The sequence below is a fragment of the Hetaerina americana genome, unplaced genomic scaffold, assembly GCF_022747635.1.
Source record: "Hetaerina americana unplaced genomic scaffold, ioHetAmer1.1.p SCAF_80, whole genome shotgun sequence".
Taxonomy (NCBI): domain Eukaryota; kingdom Metazoa; phylum Arthropoda; class Insecta; order Odonata; family Calopterygidae; genus Hetaerina; species Hetaerina americana.
In genome coordinates, this window is record NW_027287428.1 from 1,418,434 (window position 1) to 1,438,142 (window position 19,709).

General features: G+C 44.6%; 1 protein-coding gene across 1 annotated transcript in view; it reads left to right on the forward strand.

Annotated features, from left to right (window-relative positions):
- Positions 1 to 19,709, forward strand: part of LOC139698255 (protogenin-like) — a 319,114-nt gene that overhangs the window by 131,837 nt on the left and 167,568 nt on the right. Inside the window, exon 2 of the mRNA XM_071597130.1 lies at positions 16,897 to 17,159. Coding sequence (XP_071453231.1) covers positions 16,897 to 17,159 — 263 coding nt within the window. The remainder of the gene's footprint in view (positions 1 to 16,896; positions 17,160 to 19,709) is intronic.

Here is a 19,709-nt window from a genome sequence, read left to right on the forward strand (position 1 = left end):
TGCAAACTGCGCTGAATTTGACCTCCTCTCACGTACAATACGGAACGATAGGTTTTCTCTTGCTAAATCTCACTATCATTTAATTAATAAACAAATATTTATTTGCTTGGCCAAAAATTTCAAGCGTAATTTTTCCAGTCGCTAGTTTTCATCAGTAGATTCTTAACTTGGGCATTACTTGCCGTATTTTTATAAGATTTTCTCGATATATTGAAATATAGTATTTGTTGTAAAACCTGTTAATTGAGAAGTAATTTGATTAAAAAATGGGTGGTAGTTTCCTTTTTGTGAAACTGCTATCCATGTCCTGCTCATAGTTGAAGTTTAATTGATGTATTAGAAAATAATCTGGCATGACAAGTAAAACGTATGTACAATTTTTAAAGTTAATATTTCCACAAACGTTTGGAGTTTCAACCTAGAAAATTTATGGAATAGCACTGTCAACTTGAAATGAAATGTCATGCCCGATGGGCCAATTTTGCTCAAAATAGCATTTATAGTTCTTTGCGTCATGATAACAACGCGTTAGTTCCTGTTCATTCAAATTTTCAGTGAATGCAGCAGATGTTTTGGTATATTTTTAAAGAAGAATGTAGTCTTACACTACATAAATTTGCTTGCTGCACTGGGTCCTTTTCGGCGAATATCGATTTCTTTTGCTTCATCTTACCAGATACTGTCGCAAAGGATGCGTGATGTTATTCCACCAAGCATACGGCCTCCTCGGAGAGTGAATGCAATATGTTATCGCGGTATCTACCTAGAATGTTGACAAGAAAAGTAAGGTGGTGATGAAGGCGCTGTGACGACGGATTTTATTTTCGATATTTCAATGTCGAAAGCAAACCCTAAACTGATAGATTTTGCAATAAGATCAGATGGAGGAAGAAGAGGTAAAAATTGGCGTGTAGTGGGGCATTTAGGTGCCGTCAAATCGGGCAGTTCTCTTTTAAGTGCGATGCCGTCCATCTGCTTTCCCAGTTTGACGCATCGACACTTTCGCGATATTCAGTTTGCATCGCCAGGTATTCAGCGACCGGAGGATGTAAGGTGGGGGTTAGGGGGAAGAGGGGGATAGTAGGAGGGTTTTAGTTTCTTTTTCCGTTTCCGAGCCCTCGCCATCGCGTGCGGCTCTCTGCAGATCGTTGGTCGCGAGGGGGAAGGCCGTAATCGAAGAAAGTAAAAAAATATATCTGCCAGGTGGGACGTTTTCGAGAATGCGGATACATTCTTGGTGTTTGGGTTCTTACCCAATCGCTCTTGCTCTTCGGTTGTTGGGTGTGTTTGACGACTAGAATGTCTTTCTACGTTCGTGTGTCCGTTTCTGTTGTCTGTGGTCACTCCACGGTGCCGCACGACATCAGAAAAGTGTTGATATTTTCTTTCCTCCTTAAATCATCCCGTTCGGAATTAACATTTAATTCATCCTCTCGCGTCTGTCAAATAACTCGAACAATTTGGTTTCACGGTAAAACCAAAAATTTGGAATTACCAAGATTTTGATAGGGAAAAGAATATTCGTGTGTTGTCCTATTCAAGATCACGCAACGAAATCTAATAAAAGTAGATTTGTAGGAAATGTTGTTTGTTTTTTGCCCTCTAAAAATACTAATTTCATGTCCCATATTTCCCCTAGACACGGCAAATGTATGCGAGTACTACTGTATGCGATAAGCTTGCCCGATAAATTTGTTCTCCAACAGGTACCGAAAATATCTTCCTCCGGAAATGTAAACAAAATAAGGATTGATTTATAGCGTTTTACGTTTCTGTTGTGTTTTCCGCAAGTCCTTTCGTGCCGTCATAGCTTACGGCATTAATATTCACCATCTATTATTTCTCGTGATTCATGTTTGGCCTTTCCCCGTAGTCGGGTGGGGCCCCAACCTCCTTTGTTCCCCCTGTAAAGTCTTTGATCTCTTTCTTTCTTGTTCCTTAATATACGTCAAATTAGTTCCCATTTTTTTCTTGTCGGTTCTTTCCGTTGGCCTCTATCCTCACCTGATCTTGGATCGACCAGTTTGATAGCAAAAATATCGATACTCGACTTAGTGTATTTTGTGCTAATTTCCCACCACAGCTATCATTGCAGGATCCGGCTAGCGAGGCCTAGTGATATAGATTTCGGTCTCGTGTTTATTTCTCAGTGTAAGAAATTTATTTTTTGTTGAGAAATGCGCCAGATATTCTTTGCAATCAGTGGACGGTGGCGCATTCGAGGTATTTAATTTGGGAGCGGCCGGATGTATGCGTTCCGTCAGGGTGGGGGAAATAGCTCGGAAGGTTTGTGTCTGCCAAATTTAGCGCTCAAGGGTGGACGGAGGTGCAAAATATTTCAGTGTTTGAATATTTTAAGTGCTCTTATGTCTATGCGTTGTTTTATTTCACAGCCATGGTTTAAAAACATGCATATTATAATTTCGCGTGGTCTCATACTTCATTGGAAACCATCGTCCCCTGGAGGATTTTACTGACTGATAATACCTACAATAAAAGATTATATAGTGGAAGTTACCAAGTATTTTTACTGTCTCCACACACACTCACACACATGAAAATCCCGCGTTGTTACGACATATATGTTTTCATATGGGAAATCATGGCTTGTCATCTTCTTGTTAATGTACGAGGGTCATCCGGAAAGTAGTACCCGTTCGTGAAATAAAGACACAAAAGTAAATATTAACAAACATAAAAAAATTTATTTGAAAGAGGATACTTTAAACTACTTCTCAACATAATCTCCAAGCAAATTAAGGCATTTGTCATAACGTGTGACAAGTTTCTGTATTCCTGCTGCATAGTCCTTCGCCGCCAGCTCATTGAGATACGCGAGGGACCCATCTTGCACAAATTTTTGCATAATGCAGATGGTGTTTAACAATTTCATGAACAATTGTTCGAGAAACATTGGGAAAATGCTCACAGATGTCATCAATTGTGACGCGCCGATCGTTCCTCACGAATTCGTCAACTGAGCTCACCATTTGGTCTGTAATGACAGACGGTCTCTCCGAACGCTCATCGTCGTGTGTGTTCCCCCTCCCCATGTTGAAGTTGCGACACCACCGCCGAACAGACGACTCGTCCATTACATTGTCTCCATACACCTCCTTTAATTGGCGATGAATATCACATGGGCGAACGTTTCTTGCATTGAGGAATTTAATCACTGCCCTCACTTCACAACTGGCGGCGTTCTCAATTTTTTTAAACATTGTAAACAATCACAGAAACAACACAGGCAATGCTAGCGTCACGCAACTTGGCTCAGAGAAGGCAGACAAGCCACTGAAGCTATCTGACCTCGTCCAGCGGCTACTCGCGTCGTCAGCACTTCATGCGGCACGAACGGGTACTACTTTCCGGATGACCCTCGTATCTCATTGTTATCCAGTGTTGCAGATGGCTATCATGAACGGATGTCCTCGTCATTTGTGTTCTTGTTTATCGCTCATTGACCATACTCATGCGAGTAACTGACGAGCATTATTGCAATTGTTGAAAGTTTGTCCTTGTTTTGTCAAATTACGGAGATCGTCTTTTGGGACAGGCATTTGCCACATTTAGTTCATTGCACTTGAAAGTGGTAGAGACAGTCAAAAGAAATTCTTCCCCATTTTAAAAAACCACGGGGTCGTAAATGCGATCCGTCATGGGTGCCTTGCTTTAGCTTGTTAAAGAGAGGATATGGCCTGCCAAATGTGAAAGGGTGTGCATGGCCCGTAGTGAGTCATGTTAGAATGGTCATGATTGGTGCTGGTAAAAATATTAATACGTCCACACTTGGAGATATTTGAATCACTTTGCATGTCCATGCCAATAGCAGAATAAAAGATGTTAAGTTATTTGTGGTATTAATCAACTGAACGTAACCCTTATATTTTCATTGGGGGCACTAAGAAGAATAAATTGAGGAAGCGTGTCGATTACGTGTTAGACTTCATGTTTAGAGTGATGTTTAAGGGTCACAATCTTTTGTTTCCGTATGTCTTGCACCATCGTGCCTTTTAAAAGCTCGGGTACCTTTTTCGACTTTCAACCGTTGGTCAGAGAATATTGGCACTCTCGAGCGAAGTTATACTGCTGAATTAATCTAGAAGGTTATGGCAGTCATGTGGCTTCCGCGTAATGGTCATCAAGATATTGCAGAGATCATTGGGCAAGCTGTGTACATCACTTTTCCTTATCATTGAACTTTTATTTTTCTGTGACTTTAGTGTTTATACTTATTTGTAAATATGGTATACTATATAATCGATGAGGATAGGGATATGTTAGTGGTCAGAGCGTTCGGCTGCTCGCGTTCGTTTCTCGCTACAAATCTGCGTGACTCTGGGCAATCTAAGCTTTTCACAAGCTGTGTAATGTTTCGGGTGCCAAAATTTCATGGGAAACCGCAGGTGGAACGCCGGGAAAGGATCTGTCAACATTGCCATGGCATGTATATTTGACGCTCAGTGCATCCCCCTCCCCATTAGAGCTGAGTATTGAGGGAGCTATTAGATCAGCAATCGAACCAACCTTCGGGTTTCCAGCTATGGTTATGTAATTCATTAACCATCGCCGATTGCCATCTCTTAAGTTGTTGACTCCGATTATTTGCATTAGATTCTAATTTCAGTGAGGGAAGTTCGTGCACTGATGAGGATTTGCCTGCCAGCCAAATCTGGCCAGTGATGTCATAGGTCATGGGTCCGGATCTCGAGTTGCAAATTATATTGATCTATGTCTTCTCATAAATTGAGTAAACGGCGATATGTGACCGAATCAATTCGAGCCCCCAAAGTGCTGTAATATAGCGTAGGGGAGTTTCGTAAGACATCGACTTGTCACGTGCCGGGCGCCAGCTCCCATTTTCGGGCGAATGGGTTTCTGTGACGTTTTGAAGCTACGGCGTCATTATCGCGTGTATTTACGCACTTGCATACTCCATGTTAGCGGCGGGAGAAATCGGCTGCCTCGTTAGGGACCTCATACAGGAACTGGGGCCCCGCCTCCCTAGGCCCAGCCACGCGATCGAATTTCGTCGTTTCCCCCGCCGAAGGATTTCCCGTGCGCCGCTCCCGCTGCATCAAAAGCCGTCCTTTGCCTTGTATCGGTTTTCAAGTTCCCTCTCCCTCCTCCCATCTCGCGCCGCCACCCCTCTCTCAAACGACGGATCGTTTCTCCGTATGCGTGCCTTGTCCTCCTCCTCCACCGTCTCCTCTCCTCGCTTTAGCCATCGATTCGCTCGGTTATGCAAAATTTATTGCCCTTAATTATCCCCTCCTCCAAATCCATGCCATTCCGCGCCCCTCAATCCTCCACCTTTCCCACCCTTCATCCCTCCTCCTCCACTCCCTTCTCCTGTTCCTCCTCCATTGCGGATGGATGTCGTATAAATCGCTAACGCCCGGCCCCCTGATGCGTGTTCAAGCCAAAACCGAATCCCCGTCCCTCTTCTCTCTCTTTCTCTCTTGCCGCACCACACGATAAAGCTTAAAATCGTTTTCTAAGCGTAATTTTCTCTGATTTTTACTGTAGCAGTATTTAAAGGTTGCAACTTCTCTTTCTCTATTTCTTGCTGTGCATGATGAGGTGCAGAGAACTTGCATCTTTCTCGTTTTCTCTCTTCCCTACCTTGCTAATTCCGTGGAATTGCCTGTCCTCCTCCGCTTCTTCGTGCGCCTCCCTCGTTTTCTCTCTTTGGCGGGCCTCCTCCCGCACCGCCCGCCGCGAACGATTTCTGGCCGGCCGGTCGCTTGAAATTGCTTCTCTCCCCCGCATGCACCGAGTTAGCGTGTGGCCGGCCGTTATGTTGGAAATGTGAGGGGAGAAAACGGAAGGGTGTCCCAGGATTGCTCTTGGTTCGTGTGCACCCTTGTGGCAAAAATGCAGGGTTTTAGGCTAAATTTTAATCCATCGGTCCGTGGGTGTAGACGTGCTGTTGTGTCAGAGCTGTGCACTTGAGTGGGGAAAGGAGGAGCGAAGGGAACTGCCGTCACTTCCATTCGTCAAGTTGAATTTCGTGGTTTTGAGTTCGTACTTGTTCAAGAGAAAACTGGAGGGAAATTTGCAATGAATGCTTTGAAGATCATTCGTGATATTTAGTCCTAACATAGGTTTCGAACTGGCACTGATAGGTATGACATCAATCTCGTGTTCTTCCAAAAAACGTCTGCATAATAAAAACAACTTAGACCCGCGACGCCAACGATTTTCGAATCCCGCGAGAGGTCCACATGTTTGTCGGAAGAAATTTTTATAACTCAAGCTAATTAAACTTTTGTTTATCATGGAATCAGGGATTGAAATAAGTCTACGGCGCAGATAGCAGTGAACATTGTTGCAGTGAAACATGTACATGTGAAACGTAAACATTGGGAAAATATTTCTTCGGCGAGACATAGAATTTTAGTAAATATGTGCTTTGAGATAAAAATGACTAAAAATCATTGCCCTATTGTATTCTTTAGTTACCCTTATTTTCAAGCTCCTTTCATTTGTTCATATTCCCTTTCTCTCCTTAAAGCCACGTTTCCCTTCAACTAATTCCTTCTAAATCCTGAAACTTCCCTATCATTTTTACTAACTCTGTTCTGCCACCTTGAAATTATCCCAAGGGCCTCATCCTATTCCACATCCTATCAAGCACCACCTCCATAGTCTATCATTTGAAGATAACGCTTATAAATCGTTACGTGGATATGTACGCAGGCAAATGACGCCTTTCGAATGTTTTTTTATGTGTTGAGCATTTGGAACGAGTTCTCGTGGAGACAGTTCTAACCTAATGAGTCCAGCACCGTGCAAATGAAATGTATACGACTCGAGGAAGCTTCCGTTTTTCGAACGCCTGCATAGCTTCAGGACGGACACCTTACAGGCAGTGTATTTCATCGCAGTGGCAACTTGTCAATGAGTCATTCAATTTCACAACACGGGGGGTGAAGGGAAACGACCCCTGAACTCTTCCCACCGGGGAAAGAGATTTTTATCGGTGCTCAGCACGAAAAAAAACGAGTGAAAGTTCCCGAACCGCATTGGTCACCAAACCAAGTTTACCATTGGTAGTTACTTAGGTTGGGCAAGGATGGGTTTTGCCAAACGTGGATCGGCGACCGATTTCTTTCTCATACCCGATCGGGTTTAATCCGCATCCGTTCGTGACCAGGCTGGTTCTCCCTCTCGATAACTCCCGGTCTTGTTTTAAGTCATATTTCGAGTCAATCGTGTGTGCTTTTCATCATATAAGCATTTTCAATTATTGTAAGGCGTTAGTCAAGAGGAGAGTGGGGACTCAACCCCTGTTCCCTTCCGCGCGTTCTCCTTTCCCTTTTCCCGCCGTCGATGAAGCCGTTCGTCCCGACTCCCCTCGCCTCCAACGCCCCTCCCAAGTTTTCTCCTTCTCGCTTGAATTTTCCTCAACCTCTATCCTCCATGTTCTCTCAGACTCTTTCCGCACCCTTGTACAGCCTCCTCTCTCTTCTCCTTCCGCGTGCATTTCCCTGGCGCTGGGGTGGAAAGGCGGGAGGAAGTTGAATCCGATGGAGGAATGGTTTGTGGGGATGTCGTAAATACGCGTCCGCCATAAAGAGGTAATTAACGCGGACAGGTTGCGGTCCGCCGCGGGGTCGGATCGTTCGCGCGTTGCGATCTCGGGGTTAACCGCGTTCGAGGAGTACGAGGCGTCATCATCGAAGGAGTCAGCTCGCCCTCTTCTTTTTCGCTCGGAATGCGACTAAGGCCGGGCCGCGATTTGTCGAAGACAATGGTGGATGCTCATCGTGGCGCGGTGGGCGAATGCTCGCTAACCTTCCTTTGGCGTACTCTGTCCGGTTCTTTTGTCCCTTTTCATTTTTTTGTTGCCGGCAGCTAAAAGGCACCGTCAGATTTATGGTAAACCCTATATTGCCGTTTTTTACTCGCCAGGTTTGAAAAAAAGTCTTCGTTGCAGCAGGTGCCGAGGCTGCACTTTTCCAAAGCATTCCTTAAGCCTAAGTTAGTTGACAAGGGGGGGGATAATCTCGATGCACGGCCTCCCCCTGTGATGATGTGCATCGGAGTGAAACGGAATTCATTCGCCGTACACAAACACCCAGCGAATTTCTGCTGTAAAAGTTAATGGCTTATTTCCTCCTGAACAACCTTTGACTGCGTTCGGGTGACAAAGGAATTGTTCACGAAAATGTAAATATTAGGCATAGTTATTATTGTTTGGCCAATTTTATCCTCTTGCGCGTCGGGAAACTTTTTAGGGTTTGTGTCGGAAGTGAATTTAGCTTTATCTCTGATGTCAAAAAATGTCATATTGATTTAGGTGGCTCTTGGTTTTATGTTAGCTCCTATATTATCGAAAATACAAAATATTTAACCCAATTAGTGCCATAAAATATAATTTACTTAAGAAAAATTATTTGTTTCGCGTGGCATTGCCCTGGTTGGGCGTCTTCAGTCGAATTTGATTCTTAAGATTTATTTTGCTTTTTGAAATTGATTTTGGTTTGTATTTAGGATATTCCATTTTCTCCCTTTGTCCACCGATGTAAAGGGATAATTTGTAATAGAGAGGAAGGGAATAAGGATTTAGGACAACGGAGAGGAGGGTGTAATTTATGAGGAAAGAAAGTAGTGAGTATGGGGAGGCATGTTTGTAGTATGCCAGAGTATTAATTTGGGGATCGAGATGGTGCGGGGGCTAACGTACTGGCTTCCCACCCTGAGGGCGCGGGTTCAAATCCCGGCGGTGTTGAATATTTTTTCAGAGGTATCTCGATCCCTACTTGAGGTGCTTCGTGGAGGGCACTTTGAGTGAGTACGGCGTCCGTCGGATGGGACGTTAAGCTGCGGACCCCTTGGCGCCTTTCGTAAAGAGTAGGCTAATGCCGACGCCGGGTTTCTCTCCACCCTTCATCCTTTCCTGTCCATCCCCTATGGCGCAAATGACCTTAGCTGTCGGTCGCCTCCCCTAAAAACTACTACTACGAGTATTAATTCAACGAATACTCGTATGTGTGATAGTATCCAAGGCCATTCTAGGCGTGCCTTTAATCTGGGTTCGAGAGATGAGACACGGATTCAATACTCAGCATGGGTTTAAAAAATGGATTTCGCCTTGCGTATATTTTTGCTAATTTCCTTGCTGGAAGCGAGCCATTTCGATGCTTTTGATGACAGGTGTGATGTTATCGGTGCAATCGAAAAGGGTCGACGAACCAAATAAAAGAGATCGCAATCAGTGTATGCGATAGAAAGTTGCTTCGACGAGAGAAAAATGTGTAGGTAAGGAATTGGTCGAGTAGCAAGTTTCGCAGGTTTGTCTGGAGTTGAAGTTCAAGGAGTAAATGACGGTTTATCGAGTTACCTCTCTCCTTCTCCCCTCCCCGTATGATCCATGGGAATGTCGTTTTACTGGAGCACGAGGGGGCACAAATTGCCTACCCGTCGCTACGCGAGCGCAGTCCTCCATTCAACCTCCCCATCTCCCCCCCCCCCGCATTCCCCATCACTCCCCTCTCCCCCTCCACTGCGCGAACACCCGCACTTCCATCGCCGCCGACCGACGGTTTTACCACCACCCGCGGTTCGACCCCTCCTTTCCGTCCCCACCTTCCCCCATTCCAGCTCCGCCTGTCCCCCTCCCTCACCTTGCACCCCCGCCCGTCACTGCTTCGAAGTGGAGTCCGTACTGCAGCAGTGCGATCCCACTGCAAGGTGAGCTAGGTGATCCTCAGAAAGATTTACGCGGTTAAAGGTGTTTGTATTTTCCGCAGTTTCATCTGCGTCGTGATGCAGGGGAGGTGTCCTCCTTGGATTCCCCTTATGCTAGCGGAGTGAGTCTTGATGATGCTAATCCACTGCCCATGTGCACCTTTTTATGGGAAGGCGAGGGGCGATCTGTATAAAAGTTACGTTGGATGTCACCGAAAATGTTCCTCGCCAATTTGTGCCAAGTTTCTCTTTCCCCTTATTCTCCTAAAAGTTACCTCTAATATTTTGGTTCCATTGGGGTGATACCTTTAATAATCCTGAGATACCACGCAAATTTCGTCTATCCGATTCAAAAAGTTGGCAGCTCTGCGTGAGTCTTGCGTTACTGAATTAAATTAGATTTTCATGAAGATTTCTTTACAAGTTCAAGGAAAAATGACGACTGAAAAGTGTTTTTTTTATCTTTGTGCCGTTCTTTCTCTTATGAAGTAAGAATATTTTCCTCTCCTATTGCCCACTTCTGCGTGTTCGAAATAGAGAAAAACTCACGACAATAATTGCAATTTCATTCGTAAATGTTACCAATCCGAAAGTATCGTATCGGACCCGAATTGAGTAACGATGCGGAACTTATAAAAAAACGTTTTCGAAATTTGGGTAAAGTGTTAACTTCGGCTTGCCACCGTTCGCTGATGTTCGCATATCATCGCGGGATGACGCGATTCATTCCCACCCGCCTGCACTCTTTTTAGCACCCTCGAAAGAAGTTTCCTTTTTAATGCCTCTCCACACCCTCCCTCACCTCACCTCACACCTTCGGCTCAAGGAAATGGGTAAGGTTCAGCGAGCGGCGGGATCGCGGACCGTTGGAATGCGCGCGACGCGAAATCGTGTAAATCTGGAGACAGCTGCATCGCGAACGAGTTTCTTCTTTTTTTATTAATCGAATCCCGGAGGGAAGAGGATGGTGAGGTAGCGGCGAAGAAAATCGGTTTCGGTCCCCCCAGGTTACGGAAGACGCCCGCCGAATCCGTGACCCCCCGCAAAGGCTCCCACCCCCCTCTTCTCTCACACCCCCCCATCCCGTCCCTCACCCCCATCCTGCTCCTCACCCCAGGAACCCCTCGGGGGAAAAAATGCCGCAGCGTGACGGCGCGTCGTCGTCGTAGTAGTAGTGAAAAAGTGGAGAGAGGGCCTGCTTCTTTCTCTTCATCTCACCTCGGCGCACGGGGCGTCGCTTGTCACAGCCCTGCGGTGAGCCGGGGAGAAAGGAGGGAGATGGGGAGGGATAGATAGTGTTCTTTCATGCACCTCCCAAGAGGGTGGAAGGGTTCGGGAGAGGGCGGCGGGCGGGGGAAGCTCGGGGCGGAACGGGGCGAGAACGAGTCAGTTGGAGTGGGGAAAGATTGGATAGGGAGGGAGAAGGTAGACTCACCGATGTCACGTTTTAAATCGTCTGAATGTTGCTCAACCCCATTCCTCCTCGCGCACCACTCTTCACTTTTTTTTATTTTCCCTCTCTCGGAAGGAGTAGAGAGAAGTGTCGTTTTGCCACCGAGCCAGGTCGTTCACATCCTTCTGTCTCTCTCTCTTTCTTTCTCTCACTCATCCCTCTCCGTCTCGATTCCCCCTCCAGTAACGCTCGAGCTGTTAAGTTGACCTATCCGCCGGCCGAATCGCGCTCGTGGTGAAGGGCTTAATTAATCGTTTCGTCGGATGACTCCGACGAAACAGTTGTCGGGCGTTCAAGAAAGATTCCTCTTGTCGGGGCTTGCTTGAATTTTGGCTTTGCGTAGATATCGTGGATTTTCTGCCGTCGCTCGTCTCCGATCGACTCGTGGCATCAAAGAGTTGAGCGGAAGTTGGAGTGCTATGTTTTTCTGCGGCGTGCGCGTCCAGGGGGAGACACCTGTCTCGCTCACTAGCAGGAGGCGGTGGTAGAGAGTGAAAGTCGGAAGATGGACGTCAGAAAATTGACCTTCAAAGCAAAATTTGGATTCGTGGTCTATCCGTGCGAGACGAGGCGAAACGAGCAAAGCATCACAAAACGTACTCCTATCACTGCTCGAACTTAGCTGGACGTGGCTCTCCAGCACTTCCACTTGAAGGACACCTTTTGGCGATCAAATTCTCTTATATGATTGGGGTTTCGATCTATTTTATTTTTATACGTACCTCGAAATTGTTTTGTAGATGCCTTGTTGCTACATGATGGGGTTTCATTGGCTTTGTTCATGGTAATGATCTCAACCATCGGAACTCTTTCATAAGCCAATGGTTATTGTTTAAAATTGTGCCAAACTGAATGCATAATTTCCTCTAGTCTCAGTATAAACGAATGTACTTATGCTCCTGGATGATGTAATATGACCACAGTTATCGACGTATCCATCCAAATTAAATACACTTAACCTCCTGGCCGAAACTCCCCTATTAAATGTCACCTCTCTCGAGAAGAGGTAAAACTGCAAAAATTATGACTCTTAACCTTATTCTAGAACAAAGCCACTGTGACGGACTTGTCTTTCTGTATTGATAACTCTTGAATTAGTGGTAGAGAATCGTTCTTAAATATGGTGGACGCCCGTATCGTAACCCGCAATCGTGACTGTTGTTAAGGGAGTGGTTGGAATTCTTCGACCGATCTCCTGCCTACTATCCCAAACCTTAAAGCGTTTACATCGGAGAAGTTAGTACCGCGTTCGCTGTTTCCCGAAAGGTTATGAAACCATGCGTTTTCCCAAGACATCAAATACGCATTCAATAAACGACCCGGAGGAAATGATTCTCCACGATCCCGAAATGGAGTTTTATGTGTATATTATTTTTTTATGTATATGTGCGTTACCCCGAGTCAGTTGCCTGCACAATTTCTTTTGACTTATGTCCCTCGTTCTGACATTTTTACGAGTCTTCGAAATCCGCATTTGGTTGGGGGCGTGCCGAAGGCGACATCTTCCTTCCTCTCGTAGATGCCCAGTTGCCACTAATCATTCAAGGATTCGCTTCGTGGGAACGCTGCCTTTCGAGGGAGTCGATCGAAGGGCACGGCGTTGTTAATGGAGGCTGTCACTTCCACACTCGCATCCCCCTCGCCCCTACAACCCCACTGGTAGCGTTCCGCTCGATCCACTGCCTCGGCAATTACTGCATTGTTTTCCCATCTCTTGATGTTACTTTAGGACTTCTTCGCGACTTTTCGCACAGTTGCGCGACTCCGCGTCATTCTCTCATTCCCACCCTTCCTCCCTCCCTTCGTCAGAAGACGAGTTTGTGTTCCGCTCCATCGTTTCCATCCCACGGAATTATTGAACCGATGTCACCGTGGGTTTTGTTATGTCTTCACGTTACCGGTACCCGGGCTTCGTGATTAGTTGACGGTAATTCACCCCTTGCGTTGAGAAATTGTTTCATTGCTGCTAACGGGTTAGGGAAGGGAATGCGAGCACACGGCGAAGAGGAAGTGAAGAGCAAACGGAGGAAATTGATCTTACCTGGTACTCAATTTAAAAGAATGTTTTTGGAATGTCCCCCATCGTATATCTCTCTTTTCACCTCCAGAAGATTTACTTTGATAGTTTAGAGTAAAATTCACTTCATACTGATGCTTAATGTGTAGTTTCCACAGCAATACGACACGTAAAGGTAAAAAAAAGGTTGGTCCTCTCAAATGTTTCTCATTCCACATTTTTTCGCAAATTTGCCGCATCGCACTAATTAAGCTGTGGGATGACTTTCTTTCCCTGTGTCAGCCAACTTTAATCCTCATAGTTCGGTCTCGCGTCCAAGAAATTTATACAGTTCGGCTTTTAGCGAGTAAGGTTCTGTCCAAAGGCTAAGGGTTGGATGCGGTCCCCTCCATCCAGTGGCCGAACATTCTACCCCGTCGGGTTAACTGCAGCCATCATCTTGCTCTTGGAATTGGAATAGGGAAGGGATGGAAACAATTATATTCCCGTTAACAGGGTATCATAATTTGGCCATCACAGTTTTCTTAGCGCGGTTATCGTTTTCATCAAGGCTACTCAATTTTTAAAATGTCGGACAAAGCATCGCGTCGTATCAAAGTGTTCACCATCCTTTTTTTTTGCTCTCTTCTTTTCAGTCTCTGCTATCGGTTTCATATCGTTTTCAATTTTTGTATTATCGCTGTCACGATTTTACTCCTAATTCCCTCATCGCTACGTCTACCCTCGTCCGAAATACTACCCAATTAAGTCCCCAAGTGTTCCAACTGGGCGTCCGTCGAGGAAATTTTCGAACCCCACTTTTCCAAGTGGAAAGCGTTAGTCATTCTTGCCAAATTACACGCCCCATGGCCTTTGACTCGAGGGGGCATATCAGTGTTCACTGTGGAACCGCGACACAGCAATGGACTTCGTCTCACTCGACATCCTTCGAAGTTCCGCCTTGGAACCACCCCCTCCTTCCTTCCTCTTCCCGCCCCACGTTCTTCGCGCGCCCGATCAGATCTCTTCCCTTTGATCCGAAATCCTCCTCCCCCTCCCTCCAATGTCTCGATTCCACATTTATCTGGGCACGTGCGCCGGGCATCCTCCGCGGCGGTGCAGGGGTGCGTTGATGGTGGGGGTGGGTTGATTTGAGTGGTGACGTCATGCACCCACGTCGTTCGGTAGTAGGTAATTGCGGCACCGGTGAGGAGACGAGTCGTATGTACGTGTGTGCGGGAGTCGTGACCCTTAGGAGGCTTGAGCTTGTGTGTGTGCGAGCGTGTGACTGCGAGCGGGTCGTTTACCTTTGCGCCCGGCTCCGCCCCTCTTCCCCGAGTCGCGCACACACTCTCGCTCTTGTCGTAACGTCGGCCGAGGTTTAATTATTTAATCAGATCGACGGTTCTCTCCCTCTCCACCACCGCCGTCGTCGTCTCCTCCTCGGCACCCCACGCGCCTCTCGTCTCCGCCCCCCCCCCCCGCCTCTGTCACCAGACGGACAAGCGGGAGTGGGGGTGGGAGGATGTGTCGGAAGGCTCGCCTGAATCGTAGGGGAGCGTGCGAGTGGTTCCGGGTCATCGCGGATGAGGGCTAAATCTCCGTCGATGCGGCAGCGAGTGAGGGTCATATTTTTGTGGAGAAGACGGAACACGGGAGATGAGATGAGATGAGGGAGGGAGTGGAATTGGTTTTGTGGTTTTGACCCATTATTGCCCCGTCTGCTACACGCATATATCACCGTGGAAGCCGGGGGCCAATTTTACTCGGAAGAGTAAAATATCGCTACCAGTATTCAGTATACCTGTCGTAGGGATATCATTTTTCTGGCCTAAACGAAAATTGTGTTCAAGTACGGAATATATCGTGCGTATGTGGAACCTCGCGTGGTGAAATTAGTCAAGCGGGAAAAGTCCAGGAATTCCAAAAAATTATCTTATTAATTAATTGCGACCCTCGATACGACTCTAATCATCTTGTAAACTGTAAATCATCAGCATTTGAAGATTGTGACCTGACCTGAGTCTTATTTTATCAGAACATGTCGTGGAAATGTTTAAAAATTTCCTCCGTCGATAAAAAACTAATTTATTTATTTAGTAAAAATTGTGCACATACAGCAGGATTACCAATTTATAGTGACACGTATAACAGCAACATGTAAGGACACGAACATATAAACATCAACAAGACTATAATTAGCAGTAATTAGAAATAAATTTTCATAGACATAACAAAAAACAGTGAAAGAAAGGAACAAAAGCGGAACTTTTGGAAAAATTGGAACCAATCGAATAATAAATAATTTTTCTCTGTACCATCCGTATATTTCATTCAAAAATGGAATTAAAATAATAAAATTAAATGATAAATTGAATTAAATAATAAAAGTTGAAAGCTGTTAAAACATCAATATTTTGTATCTACAGGTCACGAATATTTGTGATTAAATTGTAATAATATTGTATTGATGATTTGATACTTCGTGCCGCATTGGAACATTTGAGCGGCATATGAGTGGTTGACTCGTTTATTTCAGAGCAAAGCTCGAGCTTCACTAAAATATTATTGATGTAATGTTTTAATTCAGTAAGAACTACAGGTGACGGATGATTATTGTGAAGCGTTCACGGTAGCAGAACAAATTCGATGTCACGTCAAAGTTTACTGATCATTTATTAAATTCAATTAGAATTCGGCAATACGCCTCATGGGAGAGTGACTTCGTGGTATAGCTGGTTAACATGTTTCACCGGAAATCTGGGAATCCTATGTTGGAACCTTTTTCAAGTGGGATTTTTTTTCGCGGCAATGCTTTCCCACACCAAGATCTATGTTGCTCCAAAAATTTTAAAGTACACTCAAAACTAGTATTACCTCAAATGTCTTCTGTTTAAAAGCAGTGGCCAGTGCGAGGCAAATTATTAATTATATTACGAGGGTCATCCGGAAAGTAGTACCCGTTCGTGCCGCATGAAGTGCTGACGACGCGAGTAGCCGCTGGACGAGGTCAGATAGCTTCAGTGGCTTGTCTGCCTTCTCTGAGCCAAGTTGCGTGACGCTAGCATTGCCTGTGTTGTTTCTGTGATTGTTTACAATGTTTAAAAAAATTGAGAACGCCGCCAGTTGTGAAGTGAGGGCAGTGATTAAATTCCTCAATGCAAGAAACGTTCGCCCATGTGATATTCATCGCCAATTAAAGGAGGTGTATGGAGACAATGTAATGGACGAGTCGTCTGTTCGGCGGTGGTGTCGCAACTTCAACATGGGGAGGGGGAACACACACGACGATGAGCGTTCGGAGAGACCGTCTGTCATTACAGACCAACTGGTGAGCTCAGTTGACGAATTCGTGAGGAACGATCGGCGCGTCACAATTGATGACATCTGTGAGCATTTTCCCAATGTTTCTCGAACAATTGTTCATGAAATTGTTAAACACCATCTGCATTATGCAAAAATTTGTGCAAGATGGGTCCTTCGCGTATCTCAATGAGCTGGCGGCGAAGGACTATGCAGCAGGAATACAGAAACTTGTCACACGTTATGACAAATGCCTTAATTTGCTTGGAGATTATGTTGAGAAGTAGTTTAAAGTATCCTCTTTCAAATAAAATTTTTTATGTTTGTTAATATTTACTTTTGTGTCTTTATTTCACGAACGGGTACTACTTTCCGGATGACCCTCGTAATTATACCATGTCATCGGTAGTCACCCGATCACTCACCGTACATTTACCTTCCTCCACAGGAACTAGTGTGATCGACTTAACTCTAGGCTTCGTCCGGGAGCCGGACGATGTTGTGGTGGCCAAAGGTCAGCCGGCTGTCCTCAACTGCTCCGTGTTCTCGGACCCCGAGTTTGGACCCGCCCGGCTCAGCTGGACTCTCGATGGCGAGGCCCTAGTCAACGAGAAGTCCGTGGTCATCTCGTCGGCGTCGTCTCCTCAGATCTCGCCTTCGCTCTCCCAAAGGCGGGACCTCCTGGCCAATGGCTCGCTATACTTCAAGAAGGTAAGCATCCCGTAGTGATTATGATCCCTGGGAGAACGCATTTGGTAAACAATATCGGGTCAAAATGTAGGTAATGGGTGGGATACATCAAACGTTGCATGAACTCTATAGGCGAAACAGTAAATGGTGAATCATCTTCTTGAATAATGTGCGAAGAATCCAATCGAGAATCACTTTCGGCGAATCACTGTAAATAGACCGCATACTGCTTATGGAAATTCAGTCTTTGAAATTTATCTCCTTGTGTAGTCTTTTGATACATTCTTAGGAGTGTGGAGGTTGTTTTCCAGGTTGATCCTAGTTTTAAGTCTTCAGCATTTTATTTTATTTACGTATTTTTATTTAATTTTATTTTTTTATTCGTTCATTTATTAGAAGGTATTTAATTTTTACCCGATGTTTCTATTGGCCCGAGAAATGATCAGGATCGTGGGGTTTTAATGTCCATCTCGAAATATAATTAAATTTTAATGCAACAACGGGAAACAGTTCATCGTCATAATTTCATTCCGAATATTTTTTTATTGCAGCTCATCCGTTCCTATTGACAGCTCCTTTAAATTCTCTGAACCGAAACAGTTAGCATAGCAACAATGCTAAAATTGTATAATAAATGTATCCGTAGACGTAAAAGGATATGAAGGAACCCTCAATATGTAAACAATTTGTGTTCTATTCTATAATTGCAATAAACTTGGCACATTCCTTGAATGGGCCATGGAAATAGAAAATAGGGTCTCCACGTATATTTCTCATTCACTTGATTGCGCAGTTATCTCAGTCTTCCTCTTGAAAGCTTCCCTTCTATTAGCATAGTAAGTAAGTATAATCATAATGGAAGGGGAACAAAATCGGTAAAAGCGAAAAAAACATCAAGCTTGGCCATGGCTCATGGGTTTATTTCGGGAGGTTTCCATGAGTTGTGATCAGGCGACTATTCCACATAATATGTAAAGGACTATCATTTTTTCCCCTCCTTCGAAGGAGCCTTTTTTTTATTATCCTGTCGGGCGTCTTCAGTTTGTCATGAACGATTGCTATTGGAGCAGGTGATGCAATTTATTAATTTTGTCCTCGCAAACAGTTTTAGGATAGATTTGGACCTCGGAACGCTTTGAAGCCGTCACTGTTTATTTTAATGTCACTTATTATATTGACTTAGAAAGATAAGCGGAGAAATGGTTTGTGTTGAGTTGATTGGAACGTAACTTTTGAGAAGTTGGTGGCGGTTGGTGCAAAGAGAACGTTCCTGGCCAAGTTTGTGGACGGCAGATTGGATGGAGAAGATGTTTGGGGAGGGATGTGGCTTTGTGTCTTGGATTGGAGTCCGCGAATATAAGGAAATAAGATAAGAAATATTTTAGACTGCATAAAGGACCAAGGTACAAATGAAAACTTGGAGAAGGTTAGGGAGTTGAGAAAAGTAAGTACGATTTTATTGCAATGCAGTTCGAAGTAAAGGGATTTAGAGAAGTACAAGATCTACCTCCAAGCAGTAGAGCAAAAACAATGATACATGTACATAAATCAAATTTGTTTGAAGGATCTTTTTTTTAATTATACTCTTTACATTCAAGTGCATCTAATATTAGGATCATATCTGGGGTATTGTTTTAATATTTACATTTCCACACTTCTGAATGAATTCATTGGCCATTTCTGACTTAAAATGATCCCCTACACTCCCACCTCTCCGACCTTGGGGAAAATTCCATTTGTTTCAACTTCCCATGCCACGAGGGTGAAATGCGCACATATGTCACATTGACGTCAGAGACGTCCAGTTTCGGTGCCCTTACTGAAAAAACCGGTTGGGCCTTATCTGCGGAGAATTTGAGGTTTTTAAAGCAAAGAATTCCGTGAAACCCAATGCTAATGCTTCTTATATTATATTTTTGAACATATCAGGAGGCGCAGGAGATTCACGGGGAATGCGCCAGCCCGATACGTAGCGGGTTTATCAGCCATTGTGGAGTTCGAAATATTTTTGTGCTACAGAATGAGTTCACCGGGTTCATTTACGTCATTCAAGAGGTGAAATGGACTCTACATGCCTGACTAATACATTCAGTATAAACCACACCGATCTTAAGGAAGTGGTTCGGATTACCTACCCATCTTGATATATGTGCGCACATTTTCATAGTTATGAAATTACTTGTTCTTCCAATTTAGCGATATTATTTGTTGTTATTGGCATTGGACTGTTTAAAGCAGGTTTCGGATGGTCACTGATTAAAAAACATATTCTTTGCCTCTCCTAACCAAAAAACGAACTGACATCTGACATTACAATAAGCCTCTCTTCGATTCTTCACACTTCATTCCTTTCTTCATTCCGTCCAACATTCCCTTCCTGTTCCCCCCCCTTTCTCGATTGCCTAACTTTCTCCCCTCTATCACAGTCTTCAACTTCCTATTGCCGATCAAAATGCTCTATAGCCATCTTTCCTGCCTCATTCGGATTTTTCTAAAAAACACTCTCCTCGCCCACCACGTCTAACACTTCCTCGTTAGTTTTCCTTTCTGTCCATTTTAACTTTTTAACCT